Genomic DNA, 27917 nt, shown 5'->3' on the forward strand with positions numbered 1-27917 from the left:
GCACTCACCTGCGGCGCTCACCTGCGGCGCTCACCTGCCGAGGGGCCCCGCCCGCTTTGTACCCGCCCCGCGCTGGGCCCGGCGGGAGATGTAGTCCCGCAGCCGCCGCCGCCCCCTCCCCCTCCGCCTCAGGCGCCCCGGGACGGGGGCGGGGCCGCCGCGCGCGCCGGGGCCGCCGGAAGCTCCGCCCCCGGCACTTCCGGAGCGCCGCGCGGGGAGCGGGCCCGGGCGGGGCCTCCCGGGTCGGCTCCTCTCCGTTCTGTTCAGCTCCTCCTGGCTTGGTTCGGCTGCTCCCGGCTCTGCCCGGCTCCTCTCGGCTCGGCTCCTCTCCTCTCCGTTCCATTCAGCTCCTCTCGGTTCGTCTTGGCTCCTCCCAGCTCGGTTTTGCTCGGCTCCTCTCCTCTCAGCTCGGTTTTGCTCGGCTCCTCTCGCTTCGGTGCGGCTCTTCTCCGTTCTATTCACCTTCTCTCGGCTTAGCTCCGTTCCGCTCAGCACCTCCGAGCTCGGTTCGGCTCCTCCCGGCTCTGCTTGACTCCTCCCGGCTCGGTTCGGCTCCTCCCGGTTCGGCTCCTCCCGGCTCCTCCCAGCGCTGCCCAGGGAGGTGGTTGATTCACCTTCCCTGGAGGTGTTTAAGGCACGGGTGGATGAGGCACTGAGGGGCATGGTTTAGTGTTTGATGGGAACGGTTGGACTCGATGATCCGGTGGGTCTCTTCCAACCTGGTTATTCTATGATTCTATGATTCTTGGTTGGGTTCGGCTCCTCTCAGCTCGGTTCGGCACCGGTTCTGGGTCCGTGGCGGCTGCGATGCCCGCACCAGGACCCCGGGCTGCGGGGACTCGTGATGGCGTGAGCACCACATCCTCACCGTCAGCCTCAGCAGAGGAGCCGAACCGAACCGAGCCGTGCAGCAAGTTGGGGCTCTGCACGGGACCAGTATCACCCCCTGGAACAGGGTTTCCGTGTTGGGATTAGCCCATGCTTGGAGGAGTCCCTGCTCTTCCTGAATGGCTTCAGTTGGAGTCGGGATTTGGGGGTGTCAGGCAGCTGCCAAGCGCCCCATGTCAGTTTGGGTTTGTGCCTCTCTCCTTCTGTTTGGAAAGATGGCATAAAAACTTGCTGGTTTTTAAAAGAAAAATCACATTTGTTTGCTTTCCGCTTTAAAAATCCCGGGAATGCTCATTCTAGTCTTTCCTGCTGGCTTTGGAGGACATCAGGGTGGTATTAAGGAAGTTTAGTCTGAACTTAGGGTGTTTTATTTTGACCTTAGGTGAGAATGTGGAAAGCTTAAGGAAAGCTTCCTCAAAATGCTGGTTAGCTGAAGGTAAATGGTGCTAAGCAAGCAGACAAGGCAGTCTAACACCCTAAAAGCAGGTCTATTCCTTCCTTGGAGGCTTGTGCTTCGCTGCCCTGAGTCTTGTGGTTTGTCCTGCCTCCTGGATTTTGTCCCCCTCCACTACAAATTAATGTGGTGCTCTCTGGATAGTTAGGAGACTCATACGGATGAACCCTTAGTTGCTTACTTTTCTAGCCTATGGAGAATGAAAGTCACGAACATGAAAAGAACAGGATAAAAAAGGAAAAAATAGGGAAAGCAAAATCTTTCATAGTCATATCTACACCATAAGTAAGTGAAAGTGGCATCTTCTGCCAGAAAGTCTCCATCTAGAAAGCTGGCTGAGATTGAAAAGCTCTGAGGAACAGATCATTTCAATAGTAAAGGCTATTAAAAAGAGAAAAAGGTGACTTTAAGGTCAAAACCTGGTCTTAGCTTTAAAAAGACTTGATATCTTGGGCAAATAAGATCTATATTTATGTATGTTGACTTGAGGCGAGTAGTAAATCTCGTGCTTCAGGCTGTGAACTGATTACCCAAGGAAGGAACTTTTCCCACAGCATTGCACAACTGGTGGTGTTTTGCTCGCTTTGGTCGCCTCAGGAGAACTCTGTTATCTGTCATTGCCGGGGGGGAGGGGAGGGGAGGGAGAGGCAGGGAAGGGGAACAAGCTTTTGTACTTGACCAAGAGATCACATGGTTCACAGGACCTCGGTGCTGGGAAGCTGGAGTGCCTTGGGTTCCTTTCTCTTCTTCGTGCAGGGAACAGCCCTGAGCAGTTTTGCTGCTGCCTGAAAGGAAGTAGTGCTTGTGTGGGTTCTGAGTTTTCATTCACTGATATTGAGAAATGGTCTGGGGCCCTAGGTGTATGTCATTATCAAGACTACTTGCAAAGTTGCCTTTTCCAGGATTAGCTTTGCTTTCCCACAGCTCCAGCTGTAGATGAACCCAAGCAGTCTAGAAGCATTGTTCCTGCTAGAAGGTGCTGGCACACAGAGGTGGTCTTTGCTTGCTGGAGGAATGGGAGCATGGCTCAGCTGCACCTGGGCTGCATATATGCAGGTGGTCTCCGACCATGTATAGGGTTGTTGCGTTTGTCCTGGATGAGAATGGAGACCTTCAAGTGTGGTGTAGGATAAACATGCCTCCAGTGTCTCAAAGGTGTAATAGCTGGGTCCGTATTACTTAGAGGATCTTCATGCTGTGCTCTGTTAATCGTGGCCTCAGTTTCTGTGGTGATGAATGTATCCAGTAGTAGATGGCGTCTGTTTGTTGGTTGGGCATGCATCATCCTTGAGAGAAAAGGAAAGGAAGACTTCTTAGTGTGAAAGCTGTCTTGATGAAACCTTTAAAAGTTGTTTGAAGGAAGAACAAAAAGTCTCAGTGAAATACTGAGCAGCAGGAGCCAGAAATTTGGATAAGAGAGAGAGTCTGGGCAATGACTTCTGATTTCTCCAAGTGAGGCTATGAAGCTGAACTTAAAAAGTCTTCTGTCAGATTTGCAAATCATTACAGAAAGCATCCATGGATATGAAAGAACGCAAAGGCATTATGTTCTGTCTTATTTCAGCTCTGATTCTTTGGGGGAACGTGGGTGGTGGGTTATTGTTGCTCTCCTCGGCATTCAGAACGTGTGTGGTGTTTGAATGTCTCTTGAAAGCACAGCTCCCACTGGCTGATTTGTCAAGCTGTCTTAAGCCAGGTATTGTGAATAGAATCAAGTTCTGCCTTCAGCAGCAACATCAGTGTCTTTCTCTGCCCTGTTCTCTCAGTTGCATGGATGCAAGTGTCTATGTAGCTGCTTTGTGAGCTGTGACAGGGATATATGGCTGAAAAGGTCTCTGCTGGGAAAACAAAAAGGAGGCGTGGAAAGAGATTCACCACCTTACTGCCCAGCAGGGTCATTTCTCTGACTTGGTTTGCAGAAATGGCCCCTCAGACTCACTGGCACAGCTGAGGGAGTGGAGTAGTGTGGCATGAGCGAGCACTAGGGAACTGAGTGTCTATTCTAGCCTTTCCTCAGTGCTGATAATATCTGGTGTCCAGAAGTTTAGGCAGGTGTCAGCCATGCCCTACAGGTGGGGACAGGAGAGTCCGACTTGCCACATGCTGTGCTAGGGAGTTAGTGGCAGATGAAGCTATGATGTAGAGCTTGAAAATGAGCAGGCAGGGAGTCTAGCTGTTGGATTTCATCACTCTCCTCACAGTTACTTTCCTTTTTCCAGCTGTGCAAGTCCGCTTTTGGGTATATTCTTTCAACAACGTCTTGGGGGCAGTTATATCTAAACTCACTCTCCACCAGTAACCAAACACTGCTCTATTTACCTAATCACCTGTTTACAGCCAGCCACGTGGCAGTGGAAAGTTAGCTTATTTCTGACCACTTTGCAGCGCACCACATATGTAAAAGTTGCAGAGTGTCCTTTAATGTGGGAATTCTGGGAGTTGATAGATCTTGGAGGGGCTTCTTTGGTGGTGGGCACTGAAGAGGCCACTGTTAGGAGAGGGGAACAAAGGAGAAGTGGGTTGGAGAAGAGCCATGAGGGCACTGGGAGAATAGGAGTAAAAAGGCATTTCTGGGCATAGAAGGTGTGAGGGAACATACAGGTGATGAGAAGGGTAGTGCTATGAAACAAAGTGGGAAGGGGTGATGTAGAGTCATTCCTGCAGAATTCCAGCTGTTTGGGGTATATAGCTGTATTTTTATACTGTGTTTTAATTAAAATATGTTTTCTTTTCTTCTCCCTTCCTACCTTCTTCTGTTTAAGTGAGAAGAAAAATGACCTAAGCACCCTCCAGCTGTTGTGGCCAGGGGCAGGGGTAGGACTGCTGGGAGGATGGCTTTGCCTGGAAGCTTACGGAGGCAGCCTGCAAACAGAGGCCTCGTGTCCCATTGCACCCACCATCATATTGTTGTGTTCCTGCTGACCTTCTTCAGGTAGGTTGAGTGTATCTCCGCACAGAGAAGCATTCGTCTCTTTGAATTTGGGGAGGTGAGGGCATGTCCAAAGAAGGCAGGGAAATAGTCTTCACCTTTGGCTGTGAGCCTTGAAAACAAACGTAAAAGTTAGTAGTATCAGCTGGTCTGGGAGTCATGTGGTTGTGGAGCTAAATGTGTTGTGCTCCTGAGGAATCCAGCACCAAAGGTGATGCTGACTGTGCCAGGCCATCAGCAGCCGGATGCAGAAGGGTGGGTATGGGGAGGAACTAGTTGAAATGAGGAAGGAAACAAATCCTGACTGTTCAGAACTCACGTAAAGCCTGTTCTGACTGATAGATGCTATTATTGCTTCTGATGTCCTCTTCTCTCCCAGAGGTACTGTTTGCAGGCCACTAGAATAGTGAGGTCCCTGCTTTAGATCCAAAGGTCTACTGGATGTGTTCGTTGAAAGCTTGTTAGTTACACCAGCTGACAATAGCTGGAATAACATAGTGCCTCTTCTTGCAAACTTCGTCTCACTGAAATCCTTTGTTCTTCATGGCAGTACTGCCACTGATACGGAATCTACTGCCGCTGTTACCTAATCTGTCTAAGAGCACCTGTAATGGTGGTTAGCCAGATGAGGGCATCCTCTCTTTATTGTTTTGTTGTTGCACAATCACCTCCTCTTCTGAAAAGAAAAGAGGAGGTCCTTTCCAGTCAAGACCCAATTTCACAATTCCCCACTAAAATCATTGTGTCTACCCCTAATTTGGGAGTTTCTGTTGCTGGCTGCTGTCTCCAAAGCTGCCAGTCCTCTGCTGTGCTGCCTGCTTAGAACGTATCTCTGTTTTGAGTCCCACCCTTTCCCACTTGACATCCAGAGAAGATGTGGCCAACCTGTGCTTCTGTGTTTTCTGGCAGTTATTCCCTGCTCCATGCTTCCAGAAAAACATTCAGTAATGTCAAAGTCAGCATTTCCAGCCAATGGACTCCCTTCTGCCCGAACAGCACGGCCCCTGAGCTCCGGCCGTATGAGGTAAGGACACAAGGCATAGGGAAGTGCAAAGAAAGGCAGGTGACTTCCAGTGCTGAGCTTGTGATGATGAAGACGCCCCTTTAGAGTGTCTGTGAGGGATGCTTCTTGGAATATGAGTGGGAACTTCAAATGTCTGAATTGTAGTTTCCTGGATCATCAAGTGATGGGGAAATACTTCCTAGTGGTCTCCAGAGGAAAAACTTCTTGGGAGGTTACAGTGTTTCTCTGGAAATGGGAACCCCGGGAGAGTCTCTGTGGTAGCCAGTGGCAGGGGGGTGGGAAGAGGGGAAAAAGAGGGATGTACCTCTGAAGTGTTGGAGGCAATAAATGAGAGCAATTAATGGGGTTACAGAGATCTCTGTAAAACCCTGGCTGTGGCTTTCTCTATGTCAGTGCCGCTGCTGGTACCCTGTTAAAAAGGATAGCCGAAGTAGGAGGGAAGAGAGCTGTTTAAAAGTGCTAGCTGGTTATCCTAAATTGATACTGAAGAATGACATTTTCTATCTCAAAGGTCCGATTTCCAAAAATACTGAACATACAGTACCCCTTGTCTGTAAAATCCTAGCTTCAGTGAAAGCGATGAGAGTTTTGACAGTGTCTGACTGCAGAACAGGAAGCTGTATACTGCTTGCATCTCACAAACAGGAATGCAAGAACCACATCCTGGCTCGTACCCACAGTCCTTTTAGAGGCATGCTTGTTTTTAGCGGTGGCATAGAATCATAGAATGGTTTGGATTGGAAGGGTCTGTGAAGGTTATCTAGTCCAATCTCCCTGCAGTGAGCAGGGACGTCTTTAACTTGTTCAGGTTGCTCAGAGTCCCGTCTAACCTGATCTTGAATGTTTCCAGTGACGGGACATCTACCACCTCTCTGAGCAACCTGTTCCAGTGCTTCATGACGCTCAGCGAAAGAAAATTCTTGCTAGTATCTAGCCTGAATTTCTTCTCTTTTAGTTTAAAATCATTACCCCTTGTCCTGTTGCTATAGGGCCCGCTAAAAAGTTTTCCATAACTTTCTTTTAAGCCCCCTTTAAGTGTTGAAAGACTGTAGTAAGGTCTCCTTGGAGTCTTCTCCAGGCTGAACAACCCGAACTCTCTCAGCCTGTCTTCGTAGGGTGGGAGTTCCAGGCCTTTGATCATTTTGGTGGCCCTCCTCTGGACCTGCTCCAACAGCCCCATGTCTTTCCTGTGCTGAGGGCTCCAGAGCTGGACATAGTACTCCAGGTGAAGTCTCACCAGAGCAGAGTAAAGGGGCAGAATCGCCTCCCTTGACCTGCTGGCCACGCTTCATTTGATGCAGCCCAGGATACAGTCGACCTTCTGGGCTGCAAGTCCACGTTGCTGGCTCATCCACCAGGACCTCCAGGTCCTTCTCCTCAGGGCTGCTCTCAATCTCTACATCCCCCAGCCTGTATTGATACTGAGGGTTGCCCCGACCCAGGTGCAGGGCCTTGCAGTTCGCTGTGTTGAACCTCATGAGGTTTTCACAGGGTCACTTCTCCAGCTTGTCAAGGTCTCTGGGTGGCATCTGGTCCCTCAGGGGTGTCAACTACACCACTCAGCTTGGCGTCATATGCGGACTTGCTGAGGGTGCACTCGATCCCGTTGTCTGTCATTGATGAAGATATTAACACGGGTCCCAGAACAGACCCCTGAGGGACACTGCTTGTCACTGATCTTGTCCGAGGCTTTTGAGAAGTGGAAGAAACCTTACATTAAGAACTTGGTTGCAGGTTATGAGATCTGTTACAGCAGGGATTTCCAAGTCAGTTACTTGGGTTTTGGGTGCATTAGAAATCATTGGTTATTTGAATATTTGGCTGAAGGATGATAAATGCTTATCTTTTTTTTTTTTTGTGATAAGTGAAAACAGTAAATTGTGCCTGTGACATGTTCAGGATTTTATAGTATGGCAAAAAGAAGTGAGCATCTTGACGATGCTAAAATGGTCTACAAGGTGTTTATAGTTATTAATAGTTCCTTAATTTCCATTCAAACAACTAGTGCATTTTGGAAGCTGTTTTGATTCTTTTTTTTATATTGATCATTTAGTGTTTGCTGCGTGTGTTTGATCCAGAAAAATGCTCAAAATGATCCTTTTGGTATTGATTTAGGGTATGTCAGTTAACAGTGAACTACATTTTTTTTGGGAAACTGGTAGAACAGGTTAAGGACATGAACAGAGAAGTCACTTGCATGCCATCAGTTTTGAACTTTGAATCCTTTTAATTACAAATATTCTTTATTTATAGACTTAAAAATATGTTTTTGAAATATAACAAAATGTTTTGCAATTATTTTGTGAGTAGGCCCTGGTATTATTTAATTAGAAAGAAAACCTAGATATATACTTTTCAGCCTTTCACGATTTGTGAGTCCTCTGGAGATTGTTTAATGAATTTAAGCCTTATGACAAAACATTTGATTCTCTTATCTTTCTAAGACCCTTAATAGCTTGTGGACCTCCAGGGATCTCTGCTTAAAAGTTGAAAGCTGCTGGTATAAGTAGGTTTTTTTTCAAGGGCTTTATTAGGTTCTTTGGACACATGAGAGTTAAGCAGAAGCTGTCTCGATAGTCCTTACCAATGTTATATCTTTAAACCAAGTGGATTTGTAGTTAGTGTTGTCTACACAGGATGTTCCCCTGGAGAGGTAGAATCAAAGTAAAACTGATATTTGAGTTAGGCTCATCCATAGGTGAGGTTTGGATAGGGTTTGTTTTCTAATGAGGGCATGGTGAGGAGGGAAAAAACTTAGTCACGATTAACTTTATTCGTTCTTCAAGTCACCCTCAAAGCTTGGTACTTTCAGCTGATATCACTAATCTTGTAATCTTGGTTTGGGGACAAGTGAGTCTTTTCCTTTTTTTTTTTTTGATCACGTTGAAAGTAAAATGAAACTCAGGGTAAGCAGAAAAAATAACAACATTAGTGACTGGAGTTCATTGTAAATAGTTTCCAACCAGTCTATTTCTTCCCCTTGTTCCTCTTGTGTTCCTTCTTTTCTGTTTGTGGTCTGTCACTTCTTATTATGGTTGCTGCCACAAATACTTTAAGGGAATTATTCATTTAGTGAAGACAGCAAGATAAGTACAGAAGAGACACTGCACATAAAACAGAATATGCCTTTATTGTATTATTCATTAAGATACTCATCAGTTTCTGTGTAAGAGGCTGTCTAAGAGTTGCATGTTTGTTAGAAGCAGGGTTTGCTTTGCCAGTCATTTGTCTTGATCCAGGTGGAACAAGTGGCTCTTGCTTTTAGTTTGCTGTCTTGCCTTTTAGAATTGAAATGAAATGGCAGTGGACATTCTCTGCAGTAGATAATGCCAGAATTGTTCTTGATTTGATAAATAAAGTGTGGGAGAAATGGGAGGTTGCTGGGGCCAGATGCAATTCTGCTTTGAAGTTGGGTTTTCCACTGAAGAAGATTAGAATGAGCCGTGCCTCTCCCTGTTTACCTGTTAGAATTTTCTCTCTGTAGCTCTGGAACAGCAGTCATTTATTTCCAAATGCAGAAGAAGCAACTCTATTCTTGGGGACGCTGGACACTATCTTTTTATTTTCCTATGCTGTGGTGAGTAAGACTAACCCAAAGTTGCTAAGGTTTTCATAGGATCATAGAAATTGGTTGGTTAGAAAAGACCATTGAGATCAGTGAGTCCAACCATACCTGTCCAGTACTAAACCATATCCCTGAGCACCTCACCAACCTGTCTTCTAAGTACCTCCAGGGACGGTGACTCAACCACTTCCCTGAACAGCCCGTGCCAGTGCCTGATAAGTTATGTTGAATCTTACTGGGATGGTCACGCCCACACTTGTAGGGGGTGAACAGGATCATTTTCTTGGACTTGCCTGGCACTAATGCAGTTGAAAAGCTTAATTCAGGAGCAGACTTTTTCCCCTTCAGTTTCTGTTAGTTTTGTCTGTGCCTGTCACTTGTGTGAGATGCTTGTTAACAAATGCAAGAGGAAATATTATCACTTGAGAATTCCTCCTGCCCCTGTCGCCCATGGGTGGGAGGTCTGGTTCCATCTCTCAAAAAGTTCTTGGGTGAATTTCTTAAAAATAGAAATTTAATGAACAACTATGAGCAGTTCTTTGGTGGAAGAGATTGTTAGAATCAAACTGTTAAGGTGATAAAACAATGTTTGGATCAGCTTGACACTTCTAAATCATTTTAATTCTTGCAGATAACAGGTGTGAATTTTGTGGCTTTATTTAATGCTGTGTTTCATTTGTAGGGTCTCTTTGTCAGTGGCATAGTTGGAGATCGCCTGAATTTACGCTGGGTTTTGTCTTTTGGCATGTGTTCCTCTGCTCTGGTGGTAAGTCGGAACATATTAGTGTGATTTGGAAATCTCTCTTGGGTTTTTTGGGTGGAGTTTTACTTTAGGGGAGGAGAGGCTCTGTTCCTGTGTGAATCTGCCCTGTAGCTCTGCCTTGTTGGTCTGCATGTGAAATTTTGTCCTGGCTGCTCTTACTGCATTGTCTAAAGCATAGAGCTACGCTAGATGACTCACCTCTTCCTGAAATATCTATTTATGGATACTGTGTCAGAAGGAAATTCCTAAGTCTGAGGCACTGTCTAGAGACTTGACGAACAGCTTTTGTACAAGATTGGTGTAATTGGACTTGTTTTGTATTGTAACTGTTCTCCCAGCCCACATATGTTGTTGTCAAGGCTTTTGCTTCTGAATACAATCGTTGCTCCCTTCTTAAAGGGTGTGTTAACAATACTAAGCTTTCATTTACTCATTTTGTAATTTCTGTGAGGACACGTGTCAGAAAAGAATGCCCACTTAAAACACAAGGGTTCTTAACGTTCAAACCAAAGCAGATAAAGGTGAATCAATTTTATCTCATTGTGGTTTTCAGGTTATTAAAGTAGTGGTAAAATGTGTGGAGTGCTTTTGATTTACCCAACAGCTACAAACCCCGCTATGGCCTATTGCGTTCTGCAAACACATGACCACAATCATGCATCAAGCACAGCATGCCACAGAGTGTGTTTATTTTGGCTAGATTGGGGTTAGGACTGTTAGTAATTTGAGACCTCAATGTTGTATTTACGTTAAATTTTGCAACAATTTTGCAAATGACTGCTGAGGGCTTGAGGTTTGCATAGACACTCCTGGATTCGGATGTTGTACAGTACAGATCAAGAGGCTACTGCATTTTTAGTGTTGTTACTGAAAGCATTTGTCTCTTTCTTCCCCTCTCCTGTTATAACTGTGCTGTTTACAAGGATAAAAGTCGTTAGGGTGGAAGTGCCATGGCAGCACATTTGTCTCTGGAGTGGTTTGGGCTCTGGAGTCAGTGCTGTGGTGGCTCAGCAGAGGGTGCTAGTGGCTCTGAGCTCTTTCTTAAACAATGCCAGGCTTGCTTCTAGCCTGGCCTCAGTGGGGGACCTTCTCCCTGAAATGTGATTTCTTATTTAGGACCCCACTCCTGCCTGGCTTTCAAAAGTAGCTTCAGGGTTTGTTCTCTACTTTTTTTACCCCCCTGCCTTTCCATAGGTATTCTTCTTTGGCACACTTACGGAATGGTTGCATTTCTACAACAAGTGGTTCTACTGCTGTCTCTGGGTTGTGAATGGCTTGCTACAGTCCACTGGTTGGCCCTGTGTGGTTGCTGTCATGGGCAATTGGTTTGGAAAAGCTGGGTAAGTTGAGTTTTCTTCAGTGACTCCCTTATCCAACCTGCTGAGTAGCAGATTGAGATGAAAATCTCAAACCAAAAAAGGCCAACTGTTAGGTCAGAAGTAAAGTTATGTACGATGAAATATGCCTTACTTGTTACTATTATCTCTTTTATACATAGCCACAGAATAGCTTGATCTAAACACAATTGTGTGTGCTAAAGGCACAGATCCAGACTTCAAAAAGTCCTGTAGAGCGGAGTGGCTGAATTCAGATTTCATGGCCCTGGAAAACCTGTTTCTGTCTACTTAGCACTGAAGAGACAGAATGGGAAGTGACTCATTGTAGGTCTAACTCTGTCACTGTGGCGTATTGCAGATGAGCTCCAGCCATAGCTTGTAACGCTGTTGTTGCTAGCTCTCCTCTGCTGTAACACAGGTGTTTCAGGATAGAACATTCCTGTTGGTACCCCTAAGTTATTCTGTCTTTTAAGTGACCTTTGAGTCTCTTTGAAGTGGACTAGGATAATACTGTAACTTTATTCATAAGTTAAGTTCACTGTAATGTTTTATCTTTGTCTTGCTCCTAATGTCGCCTCTACCCACACTGCCTTTTCAAATCTTCTTCCTCTTCTGCAGGAGAGGTTTTGTGTTTGGACTGTGGAGTGCCTGTGCATCTGTGGGAAATATCCTTGGGGCGTTCCTTGCTTCCTGCGTTCTCAAATATGGCTATGAGGTAGGTATTGCTCTCTGGCTTCTACCTAGGTCTTATGTCTGGTTGGGTTATGAGAGATTAGTTTCTTGTCCTGTATCTGAGAGCTAACAGGCTCAGAGTGCCCAGTTTCATCTTCCTGAATTCTCTGGTAGCAAGCAATAGGCAGAAGAGGAAAGGTATTCCTTTCCCGACCCCTCCAAGTTGGGAGAAACGATCCTGAGACTTCTCTGTAAATGGAATTCATGTTATTGAAGAGCCCTACTGTCATAGTACACAGTGTTCTGATTTGGGTGGCTCCAAGTGTCCGTTCAGAGTCATCCATTCAGGTTCTCGCTTAACTGAAGTCACTGCTGCTGAATAGTAGTGAGGTTCTGACAGGTGTGGAGGCACCTATAGCTGGGAAGAGGCCAGGCGTGCGCTGTGTTGCTGTAGTGTTGCTGGCAGGCAACAGCATTACAGGGAATGTAAGTGAACCAGGGCGCCTTGCAGCGCGTAAGTGATGAGGACAGGCTACCAGGGCTGAGCTTGTTGCTCTGGGGATGAGAAGGCTTAGACTATCCAATAGCTGCCTCCCAAAGCCTGCGTGAAGATTACTGAGAAAACAGACCCCAGTCTTTCCTGGGTTGCATGGTGAGACAGCTAAAAAGCAGTGGGTATAAAGGGATGCAGAGGTGGCTCCAACTGGATGATTGGAAAAGTGTTTCACTATGAAGTTAGTTAAGAATTGGAATAAGGGGACAGAGCCTGGAGGATCTGTCTTTGGAGGATTCCCAGAACAAAGCCCTAAGCAACCTGGTCTGAATTTGATGTTTTACCCTTCTTTGAGCAGTCTTTTCCAGTATAGCTGGATCTGTGGTCATGTTGTCTGAGCTCCTTCCTAGCTACTGTCACCTCAGTACCCTACAACAGCGTTTTCAATGTGGTCTTTCAGCCTAGATAGAACTGAGCGCTTGGGAGGTGCAGAGATGACCTGTTTCCAAGTTTTATGGATGTAGTCTGGGTTATTGTAGCTGTGCTTACTTTCTGACAAGGCTGGAATATAGAGAAACCCTTGTTAGTCAGGGAAGCCCATGTGACTGAAAGTGTTTTTCAAAAGTAATCTTTTATTTCTTTATCCCCAGTATGCTTTCTTGGTGACTGCCTCAGTACAGTTTGCTGGAGGAGTCATTGTCTTTTTTGGGCTCCTGACATCACCGAAGGAAGTGGGTAAGTAGCAGAGGACTGTAGCATTTCAATCCCTTCATGGGGAGCAGATCTGCAGCTTTCCATGTAGTACTAACAGCGCTGCTCGTTCTGACAGCACCTCAGGGCTCTTATAAAACAGTTCTGCACTTGAGCGTGTTTAATAGAGTAAATGTTTTACTAGCCAAGATCATACTAAATGCCACTATACTTTGTGTAAATAGGATCTGGGTATTTTAAAATGCAGACTAAACAGCCTGGGTCTAACACCTCTGCTAGGATGTGCCTAGTTATCGGTTTATCTTCACCTGGAAAATCAGTGTTTTTTCAAAGAAACACGAAGGCAAACTGATAACTGGCTGTTGTGGGAGAAAACTATGACAAGCCTTAGCTATGCAGTGGGAGGGGGAAGTAATTTTTGTCTTCCAGTCTCTTGTTAAACAGCTCTCAGGTTGGTTATGGCCCTTCTCTGAGAAAAGGGTAGACAAGCCAAAGTGTACCAGGAAAACAAAAGAACTCTGGGGCTTTGACGGGGCTGTGGAGGAGGTTTCCCAGGTGCCTGCAAAGGCTATAAAGTTGGTAGCACTAAAGCTACCACAAAGAATACTCGTAAGAGCACTCAGCAGCCCAGAAAGCGCAGTGCAGTTCCTAGTTTTCCATTCCAGCAGAGGCATTAACAGGCAGCAGCTGTCCGAGTAGCTGCTGGTGCGCTCACCCTCTGTGCTGAATGAAAGTGATACTTAGGAGCTAGGTCCGAGAATCCCAACCATTAAGTAAGGGGGGAAATGCACTAATTTGTTGTCTTCCAACTAATGGCCAGACACTCAGAACAGACAAAGCCGACGCCAGGATCAGACAGAATACTTTCAAGAGCGCTAGAAGACAAGGGGTAGAAACTGGCGACACTGCAGAACACCATCTAGAAGAGTTTCTAAGCCAAAGGAGGATGGAGGTATGGGAGAGCAAGGAAATTGCTAGAAGGGAGAATTGCTTAAAAGAAGCAAGCATAGCTTTAGAGTGGAGGGAGGTTGAAGAGGCTGTGGTCTGTTTCTCCTGTTGCATATCCCTTGTAAAACTTAGGCCTCCCTGAGCTCGGAGCAGATGAAGATGGCACCATGGAAGAAGATGCCAACAGACCTTTAATGGGCAATGATGATGCAGATGATGATGACCGGAATTATTCTATACAAGCAACTGACAGTGACAGCCAGCCAAAGGCCATTGGCTTTTTCCAGGCTTGTTGCCTTCCAGGTGTAGTACTGGTGAGGATCTGACTTACATTGTTAAACATAAGGCTGTTTTTTTGTCTTGTCACTATTTGTTGACATCACTGTTAATATGTTGACCAGTTGTCATAGTTGTTGAGATCTGACTTCTCAAGCTGTGCAAACCTTGGGGTTGGGACTGTTATCCTTGTGCATATGGATTGTAATACTGGCTGGGTATGTGGCTGCATGTTGCGCTTCCCATCAGACTCCTGCTTCATTTAGTGCATGTGATGAGCCAGCTACGGGCAGCAGAGATCCTGCCCTTTTTACTGCTGAATTTAGAAGGGAGGCCATGAGCAAAGGTGGCTGTAGGATGCTTTCTTCAGGTAGCTATGCTGCCTCGAGGAATGGGGGTCTCATTACTGGCTGAGCATCACACAGAAGTCTGTGACGCTGACACTGGGGGTTCGTTTTTTTCCGTTGCCTTAAAGCGGAAAGCTGGCCTGAAAAGCCTTAATCAGCACGATGTAATGTGGCAAAGTAGGCAGGTTGTTTACAAACAACTGGAAACGAGCCCTGGTGATGCAGTTTCCACATACCCTCATCCTATCCCATGTCTGAGAACTTTTACTTCTGCATCAGCATTGTTGCCCGATTCATGGATTTAGTTCAGCTGAAAAAATTAACCTGCCATCAAAAAACAATGATAGTTTTCTGTGTCAGCGTGCTGTATGCCCCCTGAATACTAGAACAAGTACAAGAAAAAGGGTGGGATCACTGGCTCAGTGATACAGTGTGAACCGTCTGGATTAGATCATGAAGCAGAACTACTGAATGGGCAGTATTGTCAGGCACCTTTAATGAGTGAAGCAGTTGGTGGTTGTGATTAAGACACAAAAAACCTAGGAGGGATGGATGGATTGTCCGTATTTAAAGTGCTGGACAACCACGGTTCTGTTGTTAAGATCATTGCAAAAGAAAGCATGCCCATCTTGAGTTCTTTCCTAGTATGGCTAAATGCCCTATACACTATGGCATTTAGTGGTGCTAAGAATGGGCTGGCATGCAAAGAACCTGTAGGCAAAATTTCTTGGTGGTGGAGGCAGCCTCAGTCTATATGTGGCTTTATTTCATCGGCCAAAACATGAGGAGGTTCTGTGCAGCTGATGTTATTGTTTTTGTACTTGGGATTTTGAGGACATATTCTGTGCATTAACCCAGTAACATGAACACCGCTGAGTCTCATTTTAAGTTTTATCTGATGTCAGATCAGTGCCCAGCCAAACCTGAACACCATGTCAGATCAGTGAGAGACCAAATACAGAGAGAAGCTCCAAAGCCTTGTCAAGATTCTACAAAGACTTCATTTGACATATTTTTACTGTAGCTCCTCTCTTCTTCTCCCGAGTGATATGGTGGAAGAGTTTTACTACAGACAGCTTTCCCCTGGGCCTCTAGAAATTTGATGTTTCATCACTCAGACAATCTGGTAGATAGTTTCTAAGCATCTTGTAATAAATACCACTTAGTATGGTGTACTTTTCACACCCAGAGGGAGGAGAACTGTACCAAACATCCTTGTGTCTTACATGAATGGTGAAGAGTTGTTTGTAGGAATGAAAAAGCATTAATAATATAGCTAAAAAGGATATATCTATTAAAATAACATAAAATCAGAAGAGGTGATGTTGTGGAGTTCGATATATAAAATGATCTGCTTTTTGAGATTCAAAGACAGGTGTATGCATACAGTTCCAAAAGCTGTGATTCTGGCAGGTTGCTTTTGCTGCCTTCATCCTTGTTTCCCTCTTCAAATATGGGTTCCTTGAAATGTTGTGTCAGTGTTTATCAGGAGGCCTTACTGAAATAGAGTGCCTTGTCACTCTGCATGCTGGGCCAGCGATCCCAGAGAACAAATCTTTGCTGCACACATGAAGTCTCTGAAGATGATCACCTGCTAGCCAAGGAGAGCTTGAGCCCAGCAACCAAAAGCCAAAAGGAGGTTATCTCAGCTGTTGGATTTAGAAGCCTGCACTTAGCTTGGGCCAAACCTTTCATCTTGTGTCCTGGATTACCTGCCTGGGGATTACGAACAAAGCTTTCTCTTCTGGTGCTGTAAGCAGATGAGCCTTCTGAGCAGCAGAAGACAGCACAGAGAAACTACTTCACATAACTTTTCTTAGCATGATGCACAGATGACTATATCTCAACCTTGTTTCATGTCACGTGGTTGGCTCCCTTCTCTTCAGAAGGTGAACTAAATTTCCTTCTTTTTTTGAAGCCCGGTGTCATTTCCTCTCAAGATTACACTGGAAGTGTTTTAACCCATTGCCTTCAGTGAAAAGAAAATAACCTTCTTGATAGTGATTTTTTTGGTATTCCTCGGTTCCCTTTGATGTGCCGCATTAAGCTTTCATAATGCTGCCTTCTTACATGAAATGCAGAAGCGATTCCCCCTGAAAGCTTTAGCCGGAGACAGAGCTTAATGGGAAGAAGCAGAAATGCTGTTTGCATTTGTCAAGTGCTAACTGCTTGCTGGCCCTCCCTTTTTTTTCCAGTACTCTTTAGCCTATGCTTGCTTGAAACTGGTGAATTACTCCTTCTTCTTCTGGCTGCCTTTCTACCTCAGCAACAACTTTGGATGGAAAGAAGCAGAAGCTGATCAGCTCTCGATCTGGTATGATGTGGGAGGCATCATAGGTGAGTGAGCAAATGACCATCATGTTCCTGCAGAGGCCTTGCTGGCATTTGAAAATGAAAGACAGGGAACGCAGCTCAGAGCGGTCACGTTTGGTAGGATCTAGGTGTTTATGCAATGTGTGGAAAGGCTAGTTAGTATGTGGCTGCTTGGCTATTTTGTTTTTTTTTCCTCAAACACAGAGTAGGTGAGCCCCCTGAAGAGTTTACATGTAATTTAAAGGGCACTACTGTATTCTTGGACACTAGCCCCAGGGGGCTTTTTTCTTTACTCACTAGGACTTCCTGAAAAGCACAGTGTAAAAAATAGTGTCTCTGGTGCTTGCTTCTTCCTTTCTGACAGGTACCCTTGAGGGAGAGTTTATATCTGAATTTACTGGGTTCTGTGCTATGCCTTCTGTCCTGTATTTTTAAGAACAGACTCAGCACAGATCTCGGCAGAGCAGGCACGACTGTGTTACATTCAGAAATGAAATGTAATTGCACTTGTTTCTGCTGGCTGTAAAATCTGACCCTGTTCCTCCAGAATAAAGAACATACTGTATATGTGTTTAGCCTTCCACTCTCCTGTGCTCAGTTTTTTGCTTTATTACCTTGTCCAGTTAGCTTTCCTAGAATAGACATCCTTGTTTTGGTTTGTTCAGGGTCAGTTTTCTTGCCTCTGTGCCCTTCTATATTAAGCTTTCTCAAACATTCTAGTTTTTACCAGCAGAGCTGTTCCTGCAGAGGCAGCAATGATACATGAGGTGATTTTTATCAGCTATTGGCATTCGTTGCAATTAGTTGCACCTACCCTATGTAGGTGAAACAGCAGGGAATGTGAGGCCCCTGTGTGCTAATACTTTCCCCTGTGAAAAAGAACTGCATTTTCCTGCATTTGCTGTTAAAGAAACCAGCCGCAATGTTAAGCTTCCTTACATCCAGAGTTGTGTTAATCCTAAAGCTGTAGTGGTCCTACAGGAGAAGGAAAAGGAAAGCAGGAACGTTGGCTAGTTGTGTGCCAGGAAAAAAAAAAAAAAGTAATAAATTCCTGGGAAAGCAGTATGAGTAGTTTTCCCTGCTCTACCCAAGCCACTTCAGTTTACTGTTGTCTCTGTGTCTGGGACAGTAGAGGCAGGAGACTTAAATTTTAGGATTTTAGAGAGAATGCATATTGATGAGAAGGCAAGAGGCCACTGCATTCAGTGAAATGAGTTTTGTTTAAGGTGTTATTAGCATCCTGAGCCTGATGATGATTTATTCTTTTGCAGGTGGGACTATCCAGGGCTTGATTTCTGATGTGCTGCAGAAGAGAGCCCCAGTGCTAGCAATTAGCTTGCTCTTTGCTGTAGGCTCTCTTTTCGGATACAGCCGTGAGTACACTCTTGCTGTGCAGTGGCAAGAGGTTCATTTGGTGGTACTTGGAGAGAACAAGAGCACATCTGCTTCTAATGATGTTTTCTGGTCTTGAAACTGCTTCTGGATCAGGATGGTGCCTTTTGGACTGTTTTGTCTAAAGTGTGGCACTGTGCAGAAAGAAATCTGTTCTCTAATTTGTGAGGTGGGAAGGAATTAGCTGAGTGGTTGGATTTCCCTATACTGGTGAGTTGTGGTACTGATTCTTCTCCAGTGTCAGTGGGATTTTTGTCATTGTTATCGTGTCAGCACCACAACGGGTAGAGAAGGAAATTTCAGGTGTATCCATGTGGTAAGAGGAAAGAGAATCTGAGGACAGGTCTGTGCTGGAGTATATATACACTACAAAGAGGCATAAGCTCTTAGACTTCACCACTTACACTTCTGTAAGTGGTGAAATTAAAGAGTTTCTGCCTCGTTTATAATAGATACAGTTCTGAGTGACTGGTCAATTGAAAGGAGTCTGTCAGGACAATTAAGAAGAAGACAGACAGATTTCATTTCTATAAAACATCTATGAAGCTCTTCTAAGGGTAGCAGTTTTGTGTCTTCAGATGTGGTGTCCTGTGGTACCACAGTGCTTTTACTCACTGGGATGTCATTTCACTTTGCTGTGTCTTCCCTGAAATGGGGTGGCGATACAGACCGGCTTTTAACAGAGCACTTTGAGATCTGTGAACAGAAATTGCTGCTGGAGCTGGACACAAACAAGAAAATGTCCCTTTCAAAAGCATACTGGCTTACTCAGATGGTGTTCAAAGTCATGGCACTAATATATAATCGTTAAATGGCAAGGCTTGGGTTGTGTAGAGTTTGTCGGTGTTTTATAGGCACTGGTGTCATCTCATTACTTTCAAAAGTGAATTCGAAGCAAATATAAAATTAGTGCTGACAAAATTTGCAGTTTGTTTTAGATACCAAAGCAGCTAGAGATCCAAATGCCTTGTGCTTTGCTCTGTCCTGCCAGATACAGAAGGCTCAGACAGGCGATACAATTTTACTGCAGTATGATAATTAAATTTCCCTCAGTCAAACCAGGAAGCCTTCTCCTGCTTCTAGTGTGTTGCACGTAAAAGGGCCTGAGAATATGTGAACGGGGCTGCAGCTTGCCTTGCCTTTTCTGGTATATAAGGATAAAAGGCTTTGTAGAGTAGAGGTTCAGATTAGACATCAGGAAAAAATTTCTTCACCAGAAGGGTTTATGGGGTGCTGGCAGAGGCTGCCCAGGGGGTGGTGGAGTCCCCATCCCTGGAGGTATTTAAAAGACAGGCAGATGAGGTGCTCAGGGATGTGGTTTAGTAGTGGACAGGTATGGCTCTCAATGATCTCAAAGGTCCTCTCGAACCAAGCGATTCTGCGATCTCTGTGTGTGCCCTAAGTTGCAGCAGTAAGTAAAGAGTTCAGGTGAGGTATCAGGGAAAACCACAGTGGAAAACCAGCTGCATGCACACAGTATGATGCTGTTCCTGGAAAGGCAAGAAGGGGTTTCCTTTGTAAGGAAGACTGGAGGGCATGGAGTTTTGGATTTTTTACTCTATTGTGCAGTATTGTTTAAGCAGCTACTGGATTACTGTTTCCAAATCTCTGCATTTTAAAAAAGATTTTGAAAAACTCAGGGTGAGTGGAAGGGTGATTGAAGTGAAGAACACTTTATAGTGGGAGAGATGGAATTGAGGCTAACTTCCCCAGAGAGACAAAGGGAGGATTCTCTTACTATTGAAATGGACTTTCAAGGAGGGCAAATGCAAGCTCTATGACACTGAGAGAGACATAACAGCGGCTGGAACCCAGAGCCAGGCAACTCTGATAGCAAAATAGGGCGCACAATTTTAATGGCAAAGGTGACTTTTCTGCTGTAGAGTGATGTTGGGTCTTTATTCTTTAAATGCCTTTGCAGTAAGACTAACCATCTATGTGGAAGTGTGTAGTCAAATAGAAGTTATTATTGTCACTATTTAGCTAATTGAACAAGCAGTCCAAACTAGATGTTTTCATTCTATCTGGTCCTAAATAAGTGGCTTTCTCAGGTTCATTTGCTTTATTTACTCTGATCTGGCCTTTCTTTTGCAGGTTCTCCAAACAGCAAACCCATCAATGCTCTGATCATGGCAATTACAGGTATCTTGTCAAATGCCACTGTTAAGCTAGTACACATGCACATTGCAGAAAATTCCAGCCTCAGGTGGTGGAAATGCATTTGTGTGCACTGCTATCTCTGCTGGTTTTGCAGAAGGAGTAAAAACTGGGGCCCAATTTCTGTTCGTTTGGAATACAGCTGTAGGAAAACTGCCTTACAGAGGGAGTTATAGAATATAGACTATAGAGTAGTGGTTTGAAATTAAAAGGCTCTGCCTTGGCTCAGTATGAGGAGGATGGATTTATGCCAAAATACTTAGCAGTGGTCTTGTATCCAAGAAAGTGTATATATGGCAGAGTCTTCAACTGCAGCTCAGATTTGAGGGTGTTTGCCTCTCAGGACCCCAAACACCCTGTGTACTGTGAGAGGTCACAAGCTTTGTGTGCTACCAGACATACTGCGTTGTATTATGGAATTAAGATTAGCCTGCTTGAATAGAGCCTTTCTTTTCAAACACTCTGACTTCAGAACTCTCTGTCTTGCTGCATTTTTTATCCCTTCCATCTCCTTCACCAATCTCTGGGGACTGAGGCAGTAGCATACTCAAGCAGAAATGTGTCTAAATCTGCTTTGTGTTGAGGGTTTGTATGCATGTGGTTCAAAAGTAGCTTTCTATATTCAGTTTGGGGTGTCCTGACTCTTCTTGCGGAGTGTACCACGAGAAATTACCTCATTTTTGTTGCTGGATGAAAATATGCTTGTTGGCAATTTCTGTGTGCGTGTTCCAGGTATGCAGGGTGTGCCATGACTGTACTTCAGCTGTGAGGGTACATTTCTACCTACGATAAGTCTGTGATCGCTGTCCCTAGGTTTCATCTTTTTCCTGAGCTTTGCACAGTAGAAAGTGTGTGTCCTGAAGATGTTCTGTTAAGAATCTGTCCTCACGCTTGTTTTGCACCATGCCTGTTTTCTTGGCACTTCCAGGGTTTTTCATCGGTGGCCCTTCTAACATGATCAGTTCTGCGATTTCTGCTGACCTGGGGCGTCAGGATCTGGTGAAAGGCAGCAGCGAGGCACTGGCAACAGTCACGGGAATCGTGGATGGAACTGGCAGTATTGGTGCTGCAGTGGGCCAGGTGAGGCTGCCAAAGGAAAACAGAAGTCTGGGAGGCAAATAGCCTGTTGTGGTTAGAGATCTTGGCTCATTCCTCAATCCAGAGTTTCACAGAGAGAGAGAAAGAGAGGGTTGGTTTTTTTGAAAAGAATATTCCTTTATTTAAGAAACAACCGAGGGAAAGTGTGTGTTTTAAGCTTCAAGTGGAAGCAATTTAATTAAGAAATTAAGTATTCATAGTGGTAATGTTATGGTATTTTCATAGTTCTAATGGATTTTAGGGACTCTCACATCTTGAACTCAAAAAAGCAAGCAAAAGTCAGCTTCACAAAAGGTGAAAATAGAATATCTTGGTTAGCTGGAGATTTTTTGTTCAAAGCTAATAGCAAAACCTTTGCTTGCAGAAAAGTTTACCTGTATAACTGCATAAAATTAGAATGCCTACTACAAATGTTACAGTGTTTATAAAGTAATACAATTTTTTCCCTTATTTCTGGTTCCCCTTTTGATCCGTGGATGTCTTTTACACCTTGTAAATCCAGCACCACTTGCTTTGATACTCCTTACAGTATGCTGCCAGCGGTCTGTAAGACTAGGCTGTTGCAGAAAAGGAAGCTGACAGTGTGCCCACTGGGGACATTCTTTCTTCACAAATACAAGCATTAACTATGTGGAAGAACACAGTGGTGCTTTGGTTTATATTTAGTAGAAAGATCAGAGCCAGTTCTATTCCAGGCATCCTCTAGTGAAGATGATCAGAGGGCTGGAGCACCTCTGCTCTGTGGACAGTCAGAGAGAGTTGGGGTTGTTCAGCCAGGAGAAGAGAAGGCTCCAGGGAGATGTTATAGCGACCTTCCAGTACCTGAAGGGGCTACAGGAAAGCTGGATAGGGGCTGTTTACAATGGCAGGTAGTGATAGGACAAGGAAGAATGGCTTTAAATTGGAAGGGGGAAGATGTAGACTAGATGTTAGGAAGAAATTCTTAACTCTGAGGGTAGCAAGGCACTGGCACAGGTTGCCCAGGGAAGTTGTGCCTGCCCCATTCCTGAAAGTGTTCAAGGCCAGGCTGGATGGGGCCTTGAGCAGCCTGGTGTGGTGGGAGGTGTCCCTGCCCATAGCAGGGGGGTTGGAACTGGATGGTCTTTAAGGTCCCTTCCAACCCAAACCATTCTGTGATTCTTGCGCTGGTACAATACTAAGGATGCAGACAAGGCATAAAGTTTAAGTTTGTATCTGTGATTGATTGCTTGATAAATACAATCATTCAGTCTCTGTTTTGTAGGAAAGATGCCACCCAGCTCCCTTAAACGTGGAAAATTGAGTGCTCTGTGGACATCTTAATGCACACTGTTGTACTCAGTGTTCTTCGTGCATTGTCTTACAGTGTTTCTGTCTTCCCCCGCACATACCACTCAGATTTGCGTCACCATAAAAACTGGGTCTTTAGTTCTGAAAAATTCCACCTGCCTCCCATTCTAACACTGCGTTTATTTCAGCAGAGACAACCATGATGTCATTCTGGGGGTGTGTGAATAACAGCAAATGCACAATGAACATGTTAGAAATTCAGATCCAGTTTCGTGTTAACATACCCAGTAGTGATGAAGGGAGGCCCTTGTTGAAAATTCTGCTAATGGGGAATATATTTTTCTTTTGTAGCCTGTGTAGTGCTGGTGAGCTAGGATGCAGTTCAGAACCGACTGTAGTCTCAAGACTGTTGCCTGTGATGAAAGGGTTAACTAGTTAGTGGTTGCACAGCTCTTGAAAATGCATCCTGTGTAATTTATAAGCCATTCTGGAGCTTTTAGTTCTCCTGAGAGTACTTACATCCACTTATGTCCCAGTGTTCTGTGCAAAAACCTTATATTCAGCGAAGTCAATTTGTCACCCTCTGAAACTGTAGTTCTGTTCTGTCTTTATGCTGCTATGAGTTACTGTAACGCTTCAGGACAATATCTCCTCGTTGCTGAGACTGTGGGTTTTAAACAGAAGGGCTGCTTGTCCTGAGTCATCTCTTCTGACAGGAAGAAGATCAGCTGGAAGGTTTTGACATCAGCTCTATATGGAGTGTTAGCAACCCACAGATTCTAGGAAGGAAAGAGCAATGCCTGAAAGTCATGCTTGTCTTACCAGTTTGGTTAATTTTTTTTCCCTTTTCTTTTTAGTATCTAGTGTCTTTGATCCAGGAGAACCTCGGATGGATGTGGGTTTTCTATTTCTTTATTCTAATGGTAAGAAATCTCCCTTGTTTAAAGTTCTTTGTCAAAGTTCAGTTTGCAATAGAAAGGTTTTATGAGAGCCTGAATATTGTGACTTACACACACGATGTGTTCCTGCAGCTGCTGCGAACTCTGATGCCGTTCTCAGCGGTCTGTGATGTGCCTTCACCTCAGGGTATTTAAATCAACTGGGTTCATTTTAGATCCTTTAAAGTCATGTTGGCCAAGAGGAATTGAGATTGTGGCAGAAACACAAAATTACTTGTCTTAAAATATCTGTATGCGTTTCCTAAAACTCAGACCATTTTGCTGATATCTAAGGCAGGTCTTTTTCCTCCTTCATCTCCATGATCTCCTTAGCATTGACACAGTGGTGAATGCTGTACAATTCACCCGTTCTTCCCCAGTGGAAGTGCTGGGAATTGTCTTTGCTTCTATGCTGGCAGATCACTTTGGTCAGCAGCGGAGGTGGCCAGGAGGAAGGCCATTGAGGGGGTGAAGAACTCATCTTTATTTATCTTTATTTATCATCCAGAAGGACCTCGACAGGCTTGAGAGGTGGGCCTGTGTGAACCTCATGAAGTTCAGCAAGGCCAAGTGCAGGGACCTAAACGTGGGTGGGGCAATCCCAAGTGCAGTCACAGACTGAGTGTAGAATGAATTGAGGATGTCCCTTAAGAGAAGGACTTGGGGGTGTTGGTGTGTGAGAAACTCAACATGAGGCTCCAAAACAAGTCTTAGAGAGTTCATTTTGAGTGAGTCCAGAGGAGGCCACGAAGATGGTCAGAAGGCTGGAGCACCTCCCATATGAGGACAGGCTGAGAGAGTTGGGCTGCTTCAGCCTGGAGAAGAAAAGGCTCCGAGGAGACCTTATAGCAACCTTCCAGTGCCTGAAAGTGGCCTGTAGGAAAGCTGGTGAGGGACTCTTTATCAGGGAGTGCAGAGATGGGATGAGGAGTAAGGGTTTTAAGCAAGAAGAGGGGACATTTAGATCAAACATTAGGAAGAGATTATTTCCTGTAAGGGTGGTGAGGCACTGGAACGGGTTGCCCAGAGAAGTTGTGGCTGCCCCATCCCTGGAGGTGTTCAAGACTAGGTTGGATGAGGCTTTGAGCAACTTGGTTTAGTGGAAGGTGTCCCTGCCCATGGCAGCAGGGTTGGAACTGGATGATCTTTAAGGTCCCTTCCAACCCAAACTATTCTGTTATTTACGAAGGAAGATCATGACGGCTGAAATCGTATGAGCTTCTCTGCAAGCTCAGTCCTTCCATCTGCTGTGGCGCTTTGTCATCACTTCTTTTAGCCTGTATCTTTCTAGGGAGGCCTTGAATACACATGGGAGTGTGGGATGGCTGCAGCTACGGTTGCTCTGTGCTAATTGTCTTGGATCTACTTCTTTTCACAGACGAGTTCAACAATCCTGTTCATTTCACCATTAATAGTGAGGGAGATCAGGTTGCTTCTGCACGAGCGACGCCTGCGATTGCTGGCTGAGTGACTGCTGCTTGCCTCTGGAAGGACTGTTGTACAGACTTGACAGCTGGGACACTAATCGAAACTCCATGAGACTTGTTTCGTACATCCTCCAGGTTCAGACTAATTCAAAACGACTCTGCAAGACTTGATCGACCTGCCTTTGCGAGCTCAATAATGAAGTACCAAACACCCATCTTGAGACCCACCTGTGTCACGGAGCTGCTGACCTAAGCTAGACAATCCACGGGACTGACGGATTGTCCTGGCCTACCAGACTTTCCTGTGTCAGCCGTCCCACTAGGGCTTCTGTTGGGTAGCCTCACTGCTATACCCTTTCTTATTTATTTCTGGATGTTCTGACCAAAGGTTGACTTTCGAAAACTGACAGTGGAGAGGCTGCCTTGTAATGAACTTTGGTGTTCTGTTGTGCTGGTGAAATCGAACAGTGCATTTCATGGGTAGCTTAAATTTACGATCACTTTAGCTTTTAGAGAGGGCAAAAGTAATTAATTGGAATTTGCGCTGTCCAGTTGTTTAAAAAGTGCTGTTGCTGAATCTCTGCACAGATGGATCTCTGCTCTCCCTAGCTTTTAACTATCACATATTCCAGTAGATTTGGATGGAGAAGTTACTTCCATATTTGTTTTTAGCATTTTTTAATAATAGTAATAATATTAATATAACTAATCTCTGGGAAAAGATATTTCAGTTTTTAAATATTTAAGCAGACAAATAGTGTGCAATACTTTACTGTCATCTCTGAGAATAAGCCTTAATAGATCCTTTGTATCTAAAGGATCCTTGAATGGCTTTGGAGATCAGTAATGGGACGCAAGTAACTTTTCACTACTGCTTTAGTTATGAACTCTGATCAATACTGACCAAACGAGGACTGTCAGGTGACCCGCTGAAGGAAGCTGGTGTCACTCATTTCATATTCATCTCCAGCAAAGGAGAACCAGAAGGGAATTAAAGGAATTTAAGGGATCTGGCTGTTCTCAGATGTGGACTTCCAGACAGGGACCGAAGTGTACTCATGAAATGGCATTAGTGAGTCAGTGCTGCTGTCTTCCCCCATGCTTCTGTGACTGCGGCTGCATAGGAGACCTCAGCTCTCCTGGGGTTTTAAAGCTTGATTTCTGTCTTGAAGAGAAAGACAGATGCGAGTCAGCACTGAAAACACAATTAGTTTGGTGGCGCTGGAGGGTTTTGCGGTGCTGCAGTAGGCAGTGTGAGCAGTCAACACCTCTGATGTTTGTTGGTGATGTCAATGGGATCGTTGAGTAACTGCTCCACAAATTGATTTCTGCTTAAGCCTCAGGAAGTTTCATTGTAGCAAGTATGATTGTAACCAGCGGAACTTCTGATCAAATACGCATCCTAACTAGTGAGCAAAGCCTGGGTAGCAGGGGGGGAGGCAGAAAAACTCTCAGAGCTGAACATTTGAAACTTTTTAAATGGGAAAAGTTGCAGTTTTAATATGTACAGTGATTTTGTTTTTGTTTTTTAAATTTATGAATGTCACTTTTTATTCACCGGTCGATTGTAACGAGTGGAACGTCATTGGTGCCTTACGGTTTTACTGTATTGAATGGTTGCTTGGTGATCGCTGCTTCTGCAGTGATGGCTCTGCACGCAGCTGTGCTTGCTGTGAAACTCAGTTGCTCTGTTTTACACTACTTTTGAGTCTTTCCTTCTCGGTGCAGGTGATTTTTGCATTTTTTGGTAAGCCTCAACAAATTTCAGTGCTTGGGGAAACGATGCCATTAAGCTGATGATGAGAGATCTGACTCCTGTTCTTGTCTCTTCTCGTTCCCATTCCATTTTTTGCCTGTGTAATTAGAGCAGGAGACTGGGAACCTATCATCCTGTTCTCAGAGTTATGCCCTGGGATTGGCGTTCACATCCCAAGCTGCTCATTAGCCCCTGTACAAAATAGAATCAAAACTCCCAGAAGTTTAGTTCCCAAATTGATGGCGGCACCATTTGCCCCAGCCGCAGCGTCTGAAAATCTGTGGTTTCAAATTCCAAGGTGGATGAGCTCTTTGGCTGGCTGGCTGGGTGCTAGATAAGCCACTGATGAAAGGTGGAGTGGGAAAGGGACGTGGCCGGGGTAGCGGGGAGGAGAGGGAGGCCCCTGTAACAAATGGTTTCCTGTAAACAGTTCTGTCCCCTCTCAGGAAGCGTCAGATGTGCTGTGAGCGCTGCAAACACAAGCTGCCCAGCAGCTCGTGTCTAAGTGCACGGCGGTGCCTTGGGGCCACCCTCAACTAGCTTGGCTTGCTTAGGACTTTAGGAGTTTGTTGTTGTCACCGTTGTCCTGGATTGTCGGTTCTGTGTATTTCCTTGTGGTGCTCAGAATGAGAAAGGCTTCCCAATCTGATCACGTCCAAAGTGATCTCACGGGAATAAACTTACACTGACCTGATCTTGCCAATTCTTCCATGTGCTTTATTCTACTCGTATCAATGCTGAATGTGCTTCTCTCCCTCCTCATTGCAGGCGTAGCTCTAACAGCTGCTTTCCACTCAGCTGCTGTGAAGACGTGAGCCCTGACTAACGCTGAAACCAAACCCTCATCCCAGCCCAAAAGGTTCCCTCACGCTGCGGTTTTGGCGCTCTTCCCAATCGTGAGAAGCTTTGTGAGAGTCTCTGAACAGAGATGCCCATAATGGTGTAATTAATGGTCTTAAATAAAGAAGCCAGAACGTATACTTAATTTTATTTATTTATTTGTTGATCTGCATGTAGAAGTCAGGTGTTCTTCCTGCGAAATTAAACACGCCACGTGGCTGCCAGCCCTGCTGTGCCTTCTCTCGCGTGGCTTGTTCCTTTAAACACAAATCCACACCTACGCTTTGCTTGTTTAAATGGAAACAGCAGGGAATTTTGTA

The 27917-nt window shown here is 44.9% G+C and overlaps 1 protein-coding gene across 1 annotated transcript; it reads left to right on the forward strand.

The window, feature by feature from the left end:
• Positions 1–244: 244 nt before the first annotated feature.
• Positions 245–27737, forward strand: SLC37A3 (solute carrier family 37 member 3). The gene is made up of 15 exons (XM_069858828.1): positions 245–356; positions 4105–4274; positions 5181–5295; positions 8780–8872; positions 9543–9626; positions 10818–10963; positions 11579–11675; positions 12776–12860; positions 13917–14098; positions 16603–16744; positions 17992–18093; positions 20207–20254; positions 21198–21349; positions 23494–23559; positions 24953–27737. Exons 2-15 carry the CDS (start codon positions 4174–4176, stop codon positions 25043–25045), a joined length of 1506 nt encoding a protein of 501 aa, XP_069714929.1. The 5' UTR covers positions 245–356; positions 4105–4173; the 3' UTR covers positions 25046–27737.
• Positions 27738–27917: the final 180 nt, after the last annotated feature.

This window comes from Phaenicophaeus curvirostris, chromosome 1 (assembly GCF_032191515.1).
Source record: "Phaenicophaeus curvirostris isolate KB17595 chromosome 1, BPBGC_Pcur_1.0, whole genome shotgun sequence".
In the NCBI taxonomy this organism is placed as follows: Eukaryota; Metazoa; Chordata; class Aves; order Cuculiformes; family Cuculidae; genus Phaenicophaeus; species Phaenicophaeus curvirostris.

What these genes read in the sequence shown, in the direction of transcription:
- SLC37A3 (XM_069858828.1), top strand. Translation starts at nt 4,174, where the DNA reads ATGGCTTTGCCTGGAAGCTTACGGAGGCAGCCTGCAAACAGAGGCCTC. An exon ending in CTCTCTTTTCGGATACAGCC is followed by an intron (nt 18,094 to 20,206) that starts GTGAGTACACTC and finishes TTTCTTTTGCAG; the next exon opens with GTTCTCCAAACAGCAAACCC. An exon ending in TCTGATCATGGCAATTACAG is followed by an intron (nt 20,255 to 21,197) that starts GTATCTTGTCAA and finishes TGGCACTTCCAG; the next exon opens with GGTTTTTCATCGGTGGCCCT.